We start from the raw sequence: 12,605 nt of genomic DNA, 5'->3' as shown, positions 1-12,605 counted from the left end.
TACTTCCTGATTATGGACTCACTTTGGCATTATTCCTCTGAGATTTGATTTTTTCACTGGTAAAATTGGGACAACACACACCTGTCTCGTAGGTTTATTGTATGCTCATTAAAAGTCATACAATGAGTATTTATCCATATATGAAACTAACACAGGCTATCCCCTATTTCCCCTCTTTTCTTATAAATACTGTTTTACTAAAAGAATCTGTTTAAATATTTCCATTCCTAACTCTTATGTCATTGTTGGTAGAAATATACTTCTCATTTAATTGCTCAAGGTTAAGAAAAGCAATGTACCTATAAACTAATAAAACAGGTCTGTAGGAAAATGGGTATAAACTAATGCTATTTTGTATGTAAAGATTGTGCTTCTGAGACATTAGGTGTGGTGTGTTAAAATAGAATAACATAAAATTTCACATGGGCCTAGATCCTTAAAAAAATAACTTCACTTATAATTTCACCTACAAATTTTAGTCAATACAACAAATAACAATGTTTAAGAATTGAGCAGTTTTAAAATTCAGTAGTGTTGGGGTTTTTTTGGGGGGGAGACTACCACTTCAATTTTTGTGAACTTTATTTATAAACCATGAAGTACTGAAGAATGCACAATGCTGTTTTTATTGTAATGTTCTGTTGGCTTCTAGAATGAATTGGTGATGTCATCAAATTAAAATCACTCAACATATTTAAGTACAAATTTTTACTCACTGGAATTTAATTTGAAATGCACATGTGAAGTCAGTTTTCTAAGAAGTTATAACAACATACATAATAGACATTAGGTCAACAAATAAAACAAACAAAATTTTTAGAAGTCTTCCCACAATTTCATCTTCCAGACTTTGGGGGGCAGTAGTAGAAATTAATATCCAGCTTTTTCCAGTCATATTCAGAATATTTCTGCTCCCTAGGGGAAAAAAGGAAAAAGCATCCACAGTGAACCCATTTATAATCCAGATTCTTTCCACTCAACCTAATATTTACGTTATTAAAATTCAGTGATGAAGATACATCTTCTATGGAATACTTCGTACCTATTTGTAACCAAACATAAACTAAAATATTTTTTCCCAACTCACATTCACCATTCTATGTCATGGCCATCACGGGTTGGTCTATATGCCAAATGCTAAACTTCCTTTCATTCTAAGGAAGAGAAATAGCTCTTTTCACATCATTAGCAGTTTACTTATGAAAGATCTTCAGTCATTGATCACTTGATAATTTTATTGGCATTCATGAAGTTGCCATTCCTCTAACCTGTTCAGTTGTTATTACTAGGAAATGAGGATTTGAAGGCATAGGGAAAGGTAGGTAATGACTATATATATAAGTGTGTGGTGTGTGTGTGTGGTGTGTGTGTGTGTATGTGTATGTGTGTGTGTGTGTATGTATGTATGTATATATTCCCCCCCCAATGTTTGGGATCAAACCCAGTGCCTCACACATGCTAGGCAAGTGCTCTACCACTGAGCCACACCGCCAGCCCAGAATTAAAAACAATAGCAAAAAGCCTTTCCTTCCTTGACTTTTCCTCAAACTCCTTCCTCATGTTTTGGTCACTGAATGGGACATCAAATGTTTTATTTCCTCCACATCTCTGAATTGAACTCACCTGAATCAATCCCAGGTAGTAGTAGGTAAGGAGCTCCTTATTTGTTTTTGTTTTTTTCTCCCTCAGTCTGCTCTTGCTAGGCCAAGTACATTCAGCACAGGTGGTCTCCTAGCAACCTTGGTTCCTGTGTCAAAGCACATTAAAAGGTTTAATTGGACCTTGAGGTAGTGGAGGTAGTGGAGGGGTGGGGAACCTGCCTGCAGAAACTCTGAAATTAGACAAGTAGACAAGAAGGAGATGTTGAAGAGTGGGCTTTGGAAAATGTGAAATATTCTTTTTATTTGATCAGAGAACTGTATATCTAAACCCTGAACATTTAACAGAAGGATTCAGCTGAATTCCAGGGTTTTCCTGGCAGGGCAAACATTCACAATTTTTAAAGGAAAAATCCTCTAATAAATATTTTAAAACAAATGCTTCAATATCTTCATGGCAAAACAACACCAAAAGCAAAACAAAACAAAAACTTCTCTTTGTAGGAGAGTGACTCATCATATTACATGTTTGATTTTTAAATATTGTAAGATTTTGTGGCTGTGCACACCTGTAATCCCAGCAGCTCGGGAGGGTGAGGCGGGAGGACCTAGAGTTCAAAGCCAGTCTCAGCAATTTAGTGAGGCCCTAAGCAACTCACTGAGACCTTGTCTCTAAATAAAACACACAAAAGGTCTGGAGATGTGGCTTAGTGGTTGAGTGTCCCCGACTTCAATCCCTGGTACCAGAAAGGAAAGAAAGAAAAAAGAGATAAATAGATAAATAAAAGATTTTGTACAACATTCATGAATACCAGCTCAGGGCATGGCACCTAAGTGAAGGCAAGAAAAGTGTTATGGTTTGGGTGGGAGGTGTCCCCCAAAAGCTCATGTGTGAGACAATGCAAGAAGGCTCAGAGGTAAAATGATTGGGTTAGGAGAATCTTAACCCAATCAATGAATTAATCCTCTGGCAGGATTAACTGACTGGCAACTGAAGGTGGGTAGGGCATGGCTGGAGGAGGTGGGGCACTGGGGAACTTGGCTTTGGGGTATTGCTTGAGTCAGCTCTTTTGCTGCTGTGACTAAAGAACCTGACCAGAACAAATTTAAAGGAGGAAGCGTTTATTTGAGGGCTCACAGTTTCAGAGGTCTTATTCCATAAAAGGTAGGCTCCATTCCTTAGGGCTGGAGGTAAGACTAAACATCATGGTGGAAGAGCATGGTGGAGGGAAGCAGCTTACATGACAATCGGGAAGCAGAGAGAGCGAGGCCTCCACTGTCAAATATAAATATATACCCCCAAAGCCATGCTCCCAACTCCCACCTCCTCCAGCCACACCCTACCACTTCAGTTACAGCTCAGTTAATCCCTATTAGGGGGTTAATTCACTGATTGGGTTAAGACTCTCACAAACCAATCATTTCTCCTCTGAACCTTCTTGCATTTTCTGACATGTGAACATCTGACACCTCACATCCAAACCATAACAGGTATATATTTTGTATCTAGTGAGTAGAGTCAATCAGTCCCTGTCTCTGTCTCTGTCTCTGTCTCTCTCTCTCTCTCTCTCTCTGTCTCTCTCTCTCTCTCTCCACCCCCCACCCCTGCTTCGTAATCATCATGTGAGCTGCTTCTATCTGCCACACTCTTCCGCCTGATGTTCTACCTCACCTCAATTCCTGAGGAATGGAGCCATCTGTGTAGGGACTGAGATTGAAATTATGAGCCCCCAGATAAACTTTCCCTCTGCTAAAATTTTTCTTGCCAGGTCTTTTAGTCACAGCAGCAAAAAAACAAAATAAAACAAACAAACAAAAAAAACTAAAACAGAAATGGACAGACAGGAGATATCAGCAATGTTTCATTTCTTGTCCTGGGTGGTGTTTACACTGGCAAACAGTTTTTTAACTATTTGTTAAACTGTATATAGAAGTTTTCTGTGCTCTTCTGTATGTATTTTACACCTGGTAATAGAAATATTTTAAAAAGATGAGAGAAATATATACAAATGTCAGTAGTAGTCATAGTAGTTAAGCTTGGAAGGAGGAGTATGGGTGACCCTGTTTCTATTTTTCATACCATTTCATTTAGGAAGTAGTTGTCTCTATAATACCAGAAACTACAGAAAGTAGTCTTTTTTCCTGTTCATCTATTTAAAAGTAATTTATTCTGATTGTACTTTTGTCAAGCCAAATACAACAAACGTGAATCCAAGGAAAATTATATTTATCAATGGAGCAGTTTAATGAAAATGTGTAATTTGTGTGCTCAACAACACAAATCTCTTTCACTAAAGGACACATTCCTATCTTGCTCAAAATGTTCATGACGAACAGGAACCTGGCTAGTTCCTGTTTCGTTTTTCCCCTTGTTTCTAGATTGAAATCACTGGAAGACACAAGTTTATATCATTACAAAGTCTTTTTAACACACACTGGTTTTACTGAGGATTAAAATTATGATCATCACAATACTTTGATTTATATTAATTCTTACAGCTTTTAAAATCTAGGGGTTTAATAACTGGCTAAAGCATGAGTTGTAATCATATTTAATTACTTAATATTTTCTTTTTTGGGGGGATACCAGGGATTGAACTCAGAGGCAGTTGACCACTGAGCCACATCTCCAACCCTATTCTGTATTTTATTTAGAGGGAGACAGGGTCTCACTAGGTTGCTTAGCACCTTGCTTTTTTGAGGCTGTCCTTGAACTCGAGATCCTCCTGCCTCAGCCTCCTGAGCCGCTGGTATTCCAGTCATGTGCCATCATGCCCAGTCATTTAGTATTTTCTAAGTAGTATCTCCATGATTTTATTTGATAATAATCATCACTTGGAGGGACAATGATACTGTAAAAACTATGCTGGAACATATTAAGTGTGAATCTTTCCAGGCTTTGGTTTTATCTTGAATGTAGAATTTTAACATTATATCTGAGTGGCCCACACTTATAATCCCAGCTACTCAAGAGGCTGATGCAGGAGGATAACAAATTCCAGGCCATCCTAGGCAACCGAGGGAAACATTGTCTCAAAATAAACTAAAAAGATATCTGGGTGTAGCTCAGTCTTAGAGCACTTATATTGAAGGACCTGGGTTCAATCTTCAGTACCAAAAAATAGAAATAAATAGATCGATAGATAGGTGAATAAATAGATAAATAAATACAGCTAAATGACATGACTTTCAATTTCAGTCATGACACCCTAAGTTATTAGGGGTCAAGCATATTTTTATGCAAATTTATATTGAAACTTTGTATGATCACAATTTCCCCTCCCATTTGAATGTGTCTCCCTTTCTTTTTCTTGTTTCCTAAGACCACATGGGAGTCACTTTATTATTTTATTTATTTATTTATTTAGACGATGAGGGTTGAACCCAGGGACATTTCACCACTGAACTATAACCCCAGTTCTTTTTATTTTTTATTTTGAGACAGGGTCTCCCTAAATTCCCAAAGATGGCCTTGGACTTGCAATCTTCCTGCTTTAGTTTCTAGAATAGCAGAGATTACAGGGAATGCCACCAACCTTGGCCCTGTTCATCATTTTATAAAATGTCATATTGAAAGTAAAATGGGTAATCTCTCATCTAGTTTTTAAAATTTTTCTTTACTTTTTTCTTGACTCTATCAAGATTTAGGTTCAAATAATCTAATTCAAATTGACCTGTTCATTATTGATTGGACAGCTGAGTAGTGACATCTCACACAGTATATTAGACAAGTGGAGAATAGCAATAACTCTTGGTTTCTAGGAGCTGGACTTCATGGTATTCCCTGTTCTTCACTCGCCACCATCTTGCTGGCCCTTGCCTTTGTAAGCTTTTTTATCTTATTATTTTCATATTAAAAAGTTTCCCAAATCAATCCCAATTCTTGGGGATTACATTACGAGTGAATTTCCTAAATAGCTTGATCTTCTGGGGGCAAAACAAAACAAAACAAACAATAATGTAAACCATCTATCATAAAAATGTATTACTAGTTCCCTTTTCTCAATTTCCTTCAACCCTTACTACTTCCCTTTATTAGATGTGAACTTTTGGTCAAGACAAAGAACAGAACATACTTTGCAAAGTCTGTATTATAATCAAAAGAAAAATACTTTTCATTGGATTCAACTTTATAATCTTAACAGTATGAGTTACATTTCAAAAATATTTTCTTTTTTTGACAAGAATTTTCTAAACCTACTCCTGTTTCCATCAATATCTAACAGTTAAGATAATATTCATGGAAGTTCCCTAGAGACACATGTAGAAAAGTGAAACTATTGATATCTGTCCATTTTTTCTTAATAGGTCACTTAATTATGATAACTTCTGTTTTTTCAGGGACTACTATGTGCTGGTCCCTGATTATTTTGGTTTAGATGGGAGGTGCCCCCAAAAGCTCATGTGTGAGACAATTCAAGTTCAGAGGGGAAATGATCTGGTTGTGGGAGCCTTAACCTAATCATTGCTCTAAGCCACTTGAATGGATTAACTGGGTAGTAACTAAGCGGATGGGGTGTGGCTGGAGGAGGAGTTTATATTTTGACCTTGTTGAGCAGAGTAGTCTCTCTGCTTCCTGGTGACTTGAGCTGCTTTCCTCTGCCACACCCTTCCTCCATGATGCTCTGCCTATTCTTGGGCCCAAAATAATGGAGTTGGTTCTCTATATTTTCAGACAGACCTCTGAAATCATGAGCTCCAAATAAACATTCTCTCTTCTAAGTTGTTCTGTTCAGATCTTTTGATCACAGTGAAAAAAAGCTGACTAAAGCACTGATTATGTACTACTGGGAGATGAAAGACACTGAGTAGCCCACCCAAAGCTGCCAGTATTCTGTGCTGGAGTCCAGATACTACCTAGGACTCTAGCCTGAAGATGTCAATCTCTTTTAACTCTACTGATTAATTAATGTTTTCAAATGAGGTTACTTTGGAAAGAAACTGTAATGCAATGGTAATTGATCATACTGGAAAGGAACTATCCATATAATCATTAATAGCCATGCTCCTTCTTTGATCCTGGCTACTTTCTATAAATATGAAATACTTGTTGAACAATTGATGGATCCTCAGTGACCACTCTGGGCTCAGAGGTTTTTCAATTAGCAGTGAGCTGTTAATTTATTCTTATGAAAACAATCTGCCTTTTGTCCATGGGACATTCCCTAGACCACAACTACAAGATCACTGTCTAGCAACAAGTTTAGCTAAAAGAACAGTTTCTTATTGTCTATTTTTATTACCTAATTCATTCTTGTTTATTACTAATATGATGTTTTTGCTCTTGTTTCTAATCACTGGTAATCTTTTACCTGAAAAACTTCTCCCCTTAACCTCTTAAAATTAAGTAGACACAAGAAGAATGCTCAAAGTTCCTGATGGTTGAGTAAAACTCTGGAATCAGACTAAGGTTTAGGTCTCAGGTCTGCCACTTATCATGAGACCTTGAGCAAGTTATATTAACTGTACTCAGAACTTCTATTAATTGAAGATGGTAAAATGTCCTATTTCATAGGATAGTGGGAGAATTAAATAATATTTGTGCCTAGAAAGTAAATAAACAATGATAATTACTATTATTAATTATACTTTAGCATGTTGCCTGCTAAACTGTACCCCTTAAATGAATTATTCTCAGGCTTTTTTAGCAGCTAAACACACAGATCTGTCAAACTTCTCATCTTTTCAGACTCAATGTTACCTCCTCCAGGATCCATTCTGACCACCTCAGTATTTATTTCCCAATTTTCTATAACAAATGACCAGTCACTACACTGTGTTCTATCCATTGCTACTCACAATGCCATGGACAGTTGCTGTCTTTCTAGAAGTTGGGGACAGCCTTGTCTCTCCTGAATCCTAATACTTCAGAGTCTCTGGCAATAATTATTTTTCAACAAGTATCAACTTAAGAGCTGCACTTCAGGTAGAAGATTTTATGGAAAACTGAAAGTTCATTTCTTTCAAATGACAGTCACAGTAAGAAAAACATTATATACAGATATAGATATTTAAAATAATTATCCAGAAAATAATTTAAAAAAAATAAAACCCCAATGTTGAGTGCTTTCATCTTATTTCCATTTGGAAAATGTCTCCTTTCCCATAAAGATTATGCTTAATAAAATTGTCTTCTTGAAACATGAGAAATCAAATGAAAGTTAAATCAATGCTGTTGCTTTTCTTGTTTTTGCTTGGAATTAGGGAACTAAGTCAAGTTTTTGGAAGGGAACAACAATGTGGCAGAGGACCTGCAGGGTTCCAGGACAAGAGTGTCCTTCTGGGATGGCCACTGCTCCTATGGCATAAGGAAGATGTTCTCTCATTAAGCTCCTCAAATTCATGTGAGTAAGGAGTTCATTGAAAAATGTGCATATTTAATGGTAAATGGATTCTGAGTGTCTTATTAGTTTCTGACATTTAGTTCAAGTTTTATTTTCTGAACTAATCAAGGTGCCATTACATCTTCCCAAAGCTGAATTATATCAGAAAGGAAATTCTACCACATATCTGAAAATTGACTTATCACTGACATAAGCCTTATATGAGAAAGCTTGTATAAGAATAAACAAAAAAGTTATGGATTTTAAATGATTGCAACCCTGATCGTTGTACTTTTTTTCCAGATTACAACATGATTTCAAGGTGATTTTCCTCTAACTAAGAGAAACAATAGTTGTAAAAGGTTTGAATTAATAAAGAAATGTTGGTACCAGGAATGACATTTGATCTTGCATAAACTTCTCATTTGCCAAATGAGGCCCAGAGATGTAGGCTTGTCCCAGGTCACAGAGAGCAACATTAGCAATTTTTTTGATATTCATGATAAATTAGATTCTGTGTTTCATCAGACTTGGCTATTTGTAAAGACTGCCTTCTCCATCTTCCAACATCATTGATTCAGGCTAATGTAAGACCAGAAAGGCCAGAATAAAGTAAATCTCAAGTGAAACAGGTCAACATCTAAAGGTAAAGCACTTGACAAAGTAAATTTTGGCTGAAAACAAAAACCTATTGTTATGGTTTAGATATTTGGTATCCCCACCCCCAAATCTCATGTGTGCTATAATGAAAGAAGGTTAATTAGTAAATTATAAATTTATGGGATGTATACCCTAATCAGTGCATTAATCCACTGATATAGATTAACTGGGCGGTAACTCTAGGCAGGTGAGTGTGAAGCTAGAGGAAGTTGGTCTTGACATTTTGGGGTATATGTTTTGACTTTAGAAAGCATCTTTCTGCTTCTTGGTTGTCAAGTCCTGAGCTGCTTTTCTTTGTCACAGCCTTCTACCAAGATGTTCTGCCCCATCCAGGCCAAGAATTATGGATTAAGCTGACTGTGGACTGAAACTCTGAAACCATGAACCAAAATAAACTTTGCCTCCTCTCTGCTGTTGCTATCAGGTCTTTTGGTCACAGTGATGAAAAAGATGACTAAAACACATGTGATTTGTCACAGATGGGATTACAAGATAATGTAGATTTTGGAGCCATATAGAATGGTTTTAGATCCTGGCTCTGGCGCTGTTAGCTTTGCAGCCTTGGACAAGGCACTTAACTGCATCTGGAGAATAAGAGATAATAACATCTGTCTTACATGATCTGAAAGGACTTAATTCAAAAATAAAGTTAAGCCCACCCACACTTTGACTTCCATCTCATAAAACTTTATGAAGTGGAATATTAATACCACTGCTCTCTTAGTCAAAAGACCCAAGCCCAGAGAACTAGACAATCCATCCAAATGTGCTATCACACATTTAGCAAGAGGTGACCAAGGATTTGGATGGAGATGTGTTTGCATCCAGAGCCCCAACAGAGAGGCACTAATCAAAGCTGTCCTTTAAGGGGTATGAAGAGGGCTGGGGCTGGGGCTCAGTGGTAGAGTGCTTGCCTTGCACAGATGAGGCACTATGTTTGATCCTCAGCACCACATAAAAATAAAGAAAAAAAGAAAGATATTGTGTCCATCTATAACATATATATATATATATATATATATGTGTGTGTGTGTGTGTGTGTCTGTGTGTGTACATATATATGTATACACACACACACACACACATATATATATATATATATATATATATATATTTTTTTTTTAAAGAGATATGAAGAATATGAAGAAACAGAAAAAGGAATGAGGGGGTTATATGTTAACTGGTGGGGTTTTTCATCTGCAGAACTCAGCTATCCAAAGAAGTGTCCTCCCTGGTTTGGGGTCAAGGAACAGAGAGTACAGGATCTCTGAACTTGTTTAAGTTCTCAAGATCATTTGGCAAAACCTCTTTAACTGCATACTGGGCATGCCCCACACACACCTCTGCAGAGATTCACTGCTGCATTTTCTCTTAATGTTTTCTGGGTGCAGAAGTGATTCCTGAAACCAGCTGGATTTCATGTTGAGTCAAGCTCAGCTGAGAAAGTAGATAGTAAATAGAAGAGCACGATTTCAAGTTTCAGTTAAAGACTGTGACCTCCTTTAGAAAAGAAGTGATCTTTCCAGCATTTAGCACAGGGCTTCCAACAAAGTGGGTGCTGGATCATTTTTTTTTCCTTTCATGGTGGGGGAAAGGGGAGAGATGTGACATCAAGATGTCTTTCTTCTATGCCTTACGAAGTCATTACTTGGAAGATGACACTCAAGGAGAGGCTCTGAAAAGCACTGAATCAGAGCAAGTCCATTCTGGCTCTTACCAAAGCTATTCACAAAATGGCTTCTTTCTCCATATTAAAAGGCTTATGAGCCACTTCCTGGCCTAGCTCTGTATGTTTCATCCAGTAGGACTTAAGTGCATCTTTTGCAGAATGAAACTTTATAGAAGAAAACACAGATCTTATAGTATCTCCTGATACTACTCCACAGAGTAACCTGTGGGAAGCTTGCCCCTCAGAGACGACTTTCCTTTCTGTTGTAGACAGACACAGAATGGAATCAAATGTGGCAAGGAGGTAATATAGAACTTTAGAAGAATAGTAGCCAAAAGAAAAATTTGGAATGATGATTATAACAGTCAGGTAGGTTTATAAAAAGCAATAGCTTAAGCTCTGAACAGTTTCTGGAGCTTCCCATCAACATTGATTGTAACTGTAGACTTATTGTCCTGAGCTGCTAATACCCTACTTCTATCCATCCATTCTCTGCATTCACAGGCTTATACCATCCTAAAAATGAAGATATTAAAAACAGTGAACGTTTAATATTGTCTCTATACTCTAGATTAATGTTTCCCATTAGAGGCTATATTTGGAGGCTCTGGGTCTAAATTTGAAACAAATGAGAGATGATTAGGAAGATTTAAGAAAATTTTGAAGGAGAATTCTATAAATAACTGTAAGATAGTTGTCACTATACTTGGCTATTATGTACATCATGAATAAACTGGAAAGCCCAGTAAAACAAGTTATGGTTCCCATTTCACAAAGGAAGAAACTGAAGCTCAGGGTGGTTGAATTCCTGCTTGCCATTGCACAACTTGTAAGTGGTCCAAACCAGGATTCCACACCGGGTGTACATATCTGCCCCTTTCCAAGTCATTATAATGCCTCCCTTGCACATTCTGTCAGGAAGCCTGAGGCACATGTTTAGGGACTGAACATATATAAGCAAAGTAGAAAGCTATGCTAGTCTGTGGTCCTGCAGAAGGACTGCAGTGTCAGGTTTCAGCTCTGCTCACAAGGAGCAAGCAAGGTGTCTGTCTTTCTGGACTTCAGGACCCTCCTTTTCCAGAAAGTAAGCACAGTGACCTGCTTTGCAAGACTCTCAAAAACAGTGGTTATAAAAAAAAAAAAAAAAAAAAAAAGACTGCAGACACAAAGCCTTTGGCTAAAAAGCAAGGAAGTAACAAGACAGCACCCTCTCTCACCCAAACATGGAATGTGGAACACACAAGGGCCCATGTCTCCCATCCAACTCCCCCGTGTTACTTTCAAATGTGAAACTAATCTTTGACATCACTGTCAAAGTTTACCAGGCCTGCCACAGGGCTTAGTCAAATAATTTATATACAGTATCATTAATCCCTTGCTTCTCTTCCTGCTTTTATTTAGCCAGAAAGGAAATGAAAGGCATGGGATTCTAATTAATTAATATTTCTCATAGTCCACCCTATAAAACTTGCAGAGGTGTTGAAATGCAGGAAATGGAAAGGGGCTTTGTGAATCTTAACCTACTATATTCTCCTTCTATACCAGAATCGAACAAGAGTCCCCCTTAAATTTCCTCCTACACCAATATCTTAAAATGCTATAGTTAAAAAAACAACAAAACAAAAATCCAGCACTTACAGTTCAGGGGTTCAATAAGCAAAGTCCAAAGTCAAAGGAATGATCTCTCTTTCTGGTGAAAAACACCATATGCTGTTAGTGGATCAGGAGCTCACTGGGCTGTTATTAATAACTGGCTTAGAGCTTTATGAAGAAACATGAGCCAGAATGTCATGGAGGAGGCAAGTGGAAAGGAATTGACAGACACAGGTGGAATAAATTATGGCAAAAATATCCCATACAGCAGCTCAAATAAGCCACCAGGAGGGAATCAGCTTCTCCATGATCAATAGGCCCTGATGTTAAGTGCTCTGAGTTCCACAGCCAACCTACAAAAATACCCTTCATATTGAAAACACAATGGTTATACTGCTGATCACTCCTTTTCTGTAGATAACTGAATATATTTTTAAATGTATACATTCTGCTTTATTTATTTTGACTCTCCTGTTTTCAAAATATATCCACAAATGGATTTTCAAATGTACATTATCACTTTTTTAAAGTTTGTTTACCTCTTATCTCATTAGTCTCCTTTCCTCCAGGATCCTTAAATTATTCCTGGAAAAATATAGTTATGTGAGGGATGAGGGAAGTGGACCTGGGGTTGGTGCCATTCATAACAGGAAACCTGCAAAACTGACGTGGTAGAAACAGGAGTGAGAGTCATGACCTGGCATCTGATCTGCAGTGACTCTCTTCTTTTGAAAACCTATATTCCAAAACTGTGTCCCACCC

General features: G+C 37.4%; 1 protein-coding gene across 1 annotated transcript; it reads right to left on the bottom strand.

The window, feature by feature from the left end:
• Positions 1-699: 699 nt before the first annotated feature.
• Positions 700-11,992, bottom strand: LOC124075939 (myoregulin). The gene is made up of 3 exons (XM_046419588.1): positions 11,889-11,992; positions 1,624-1,747; positions 700-915 (listed from the first exon to the last, which is right to left on the bottom strand). The coding sequence occupies exon 3, from the start codon at positions 893-895 to the stop codon at positions 755-757; it is 141 nt and encodes a 46-aa protein (XP_046275544.1). The 5' UTR covers positions 896-915; positions 1,624-1,747; positions 11,889-11,992; the 3' UTR covers positions 700-754.
• Positions 11,993-12,605: the final 613 nt, after the last annotated feature.

This window comes from Marmota monax, unplaced genomic scaffold (assembly GCF_021218885.2).
Source record: "Marmota monax isolate L192 unplaced genomic scaffold, Marmota_monax_Labrador192_F-V1.1 WCK01_AAM20220418_F8-fsc00019, whole genome shotgun sequence".
Lineage (NCBI taxonomy): Eukaryota > Metazoa > Chordata > Mammalia > Rodentia > Sciuridae > Marmota > Marmota monax.
The sequence above is the reverse complement of the archived record's forward strand: the minus strand, read 5'-3'. Positions and strand labels throughout refer to the sequence as shown.

Excerpts from the sequence above, each read along its gene's own strand:
- LOC124075939 (XM_046419588.1), bottom strand. The coding sequence starts at position 895 with ATGACTGGAAAAAGCTGGATATTAATTTCTACTACTGCCCCCCAAAGT.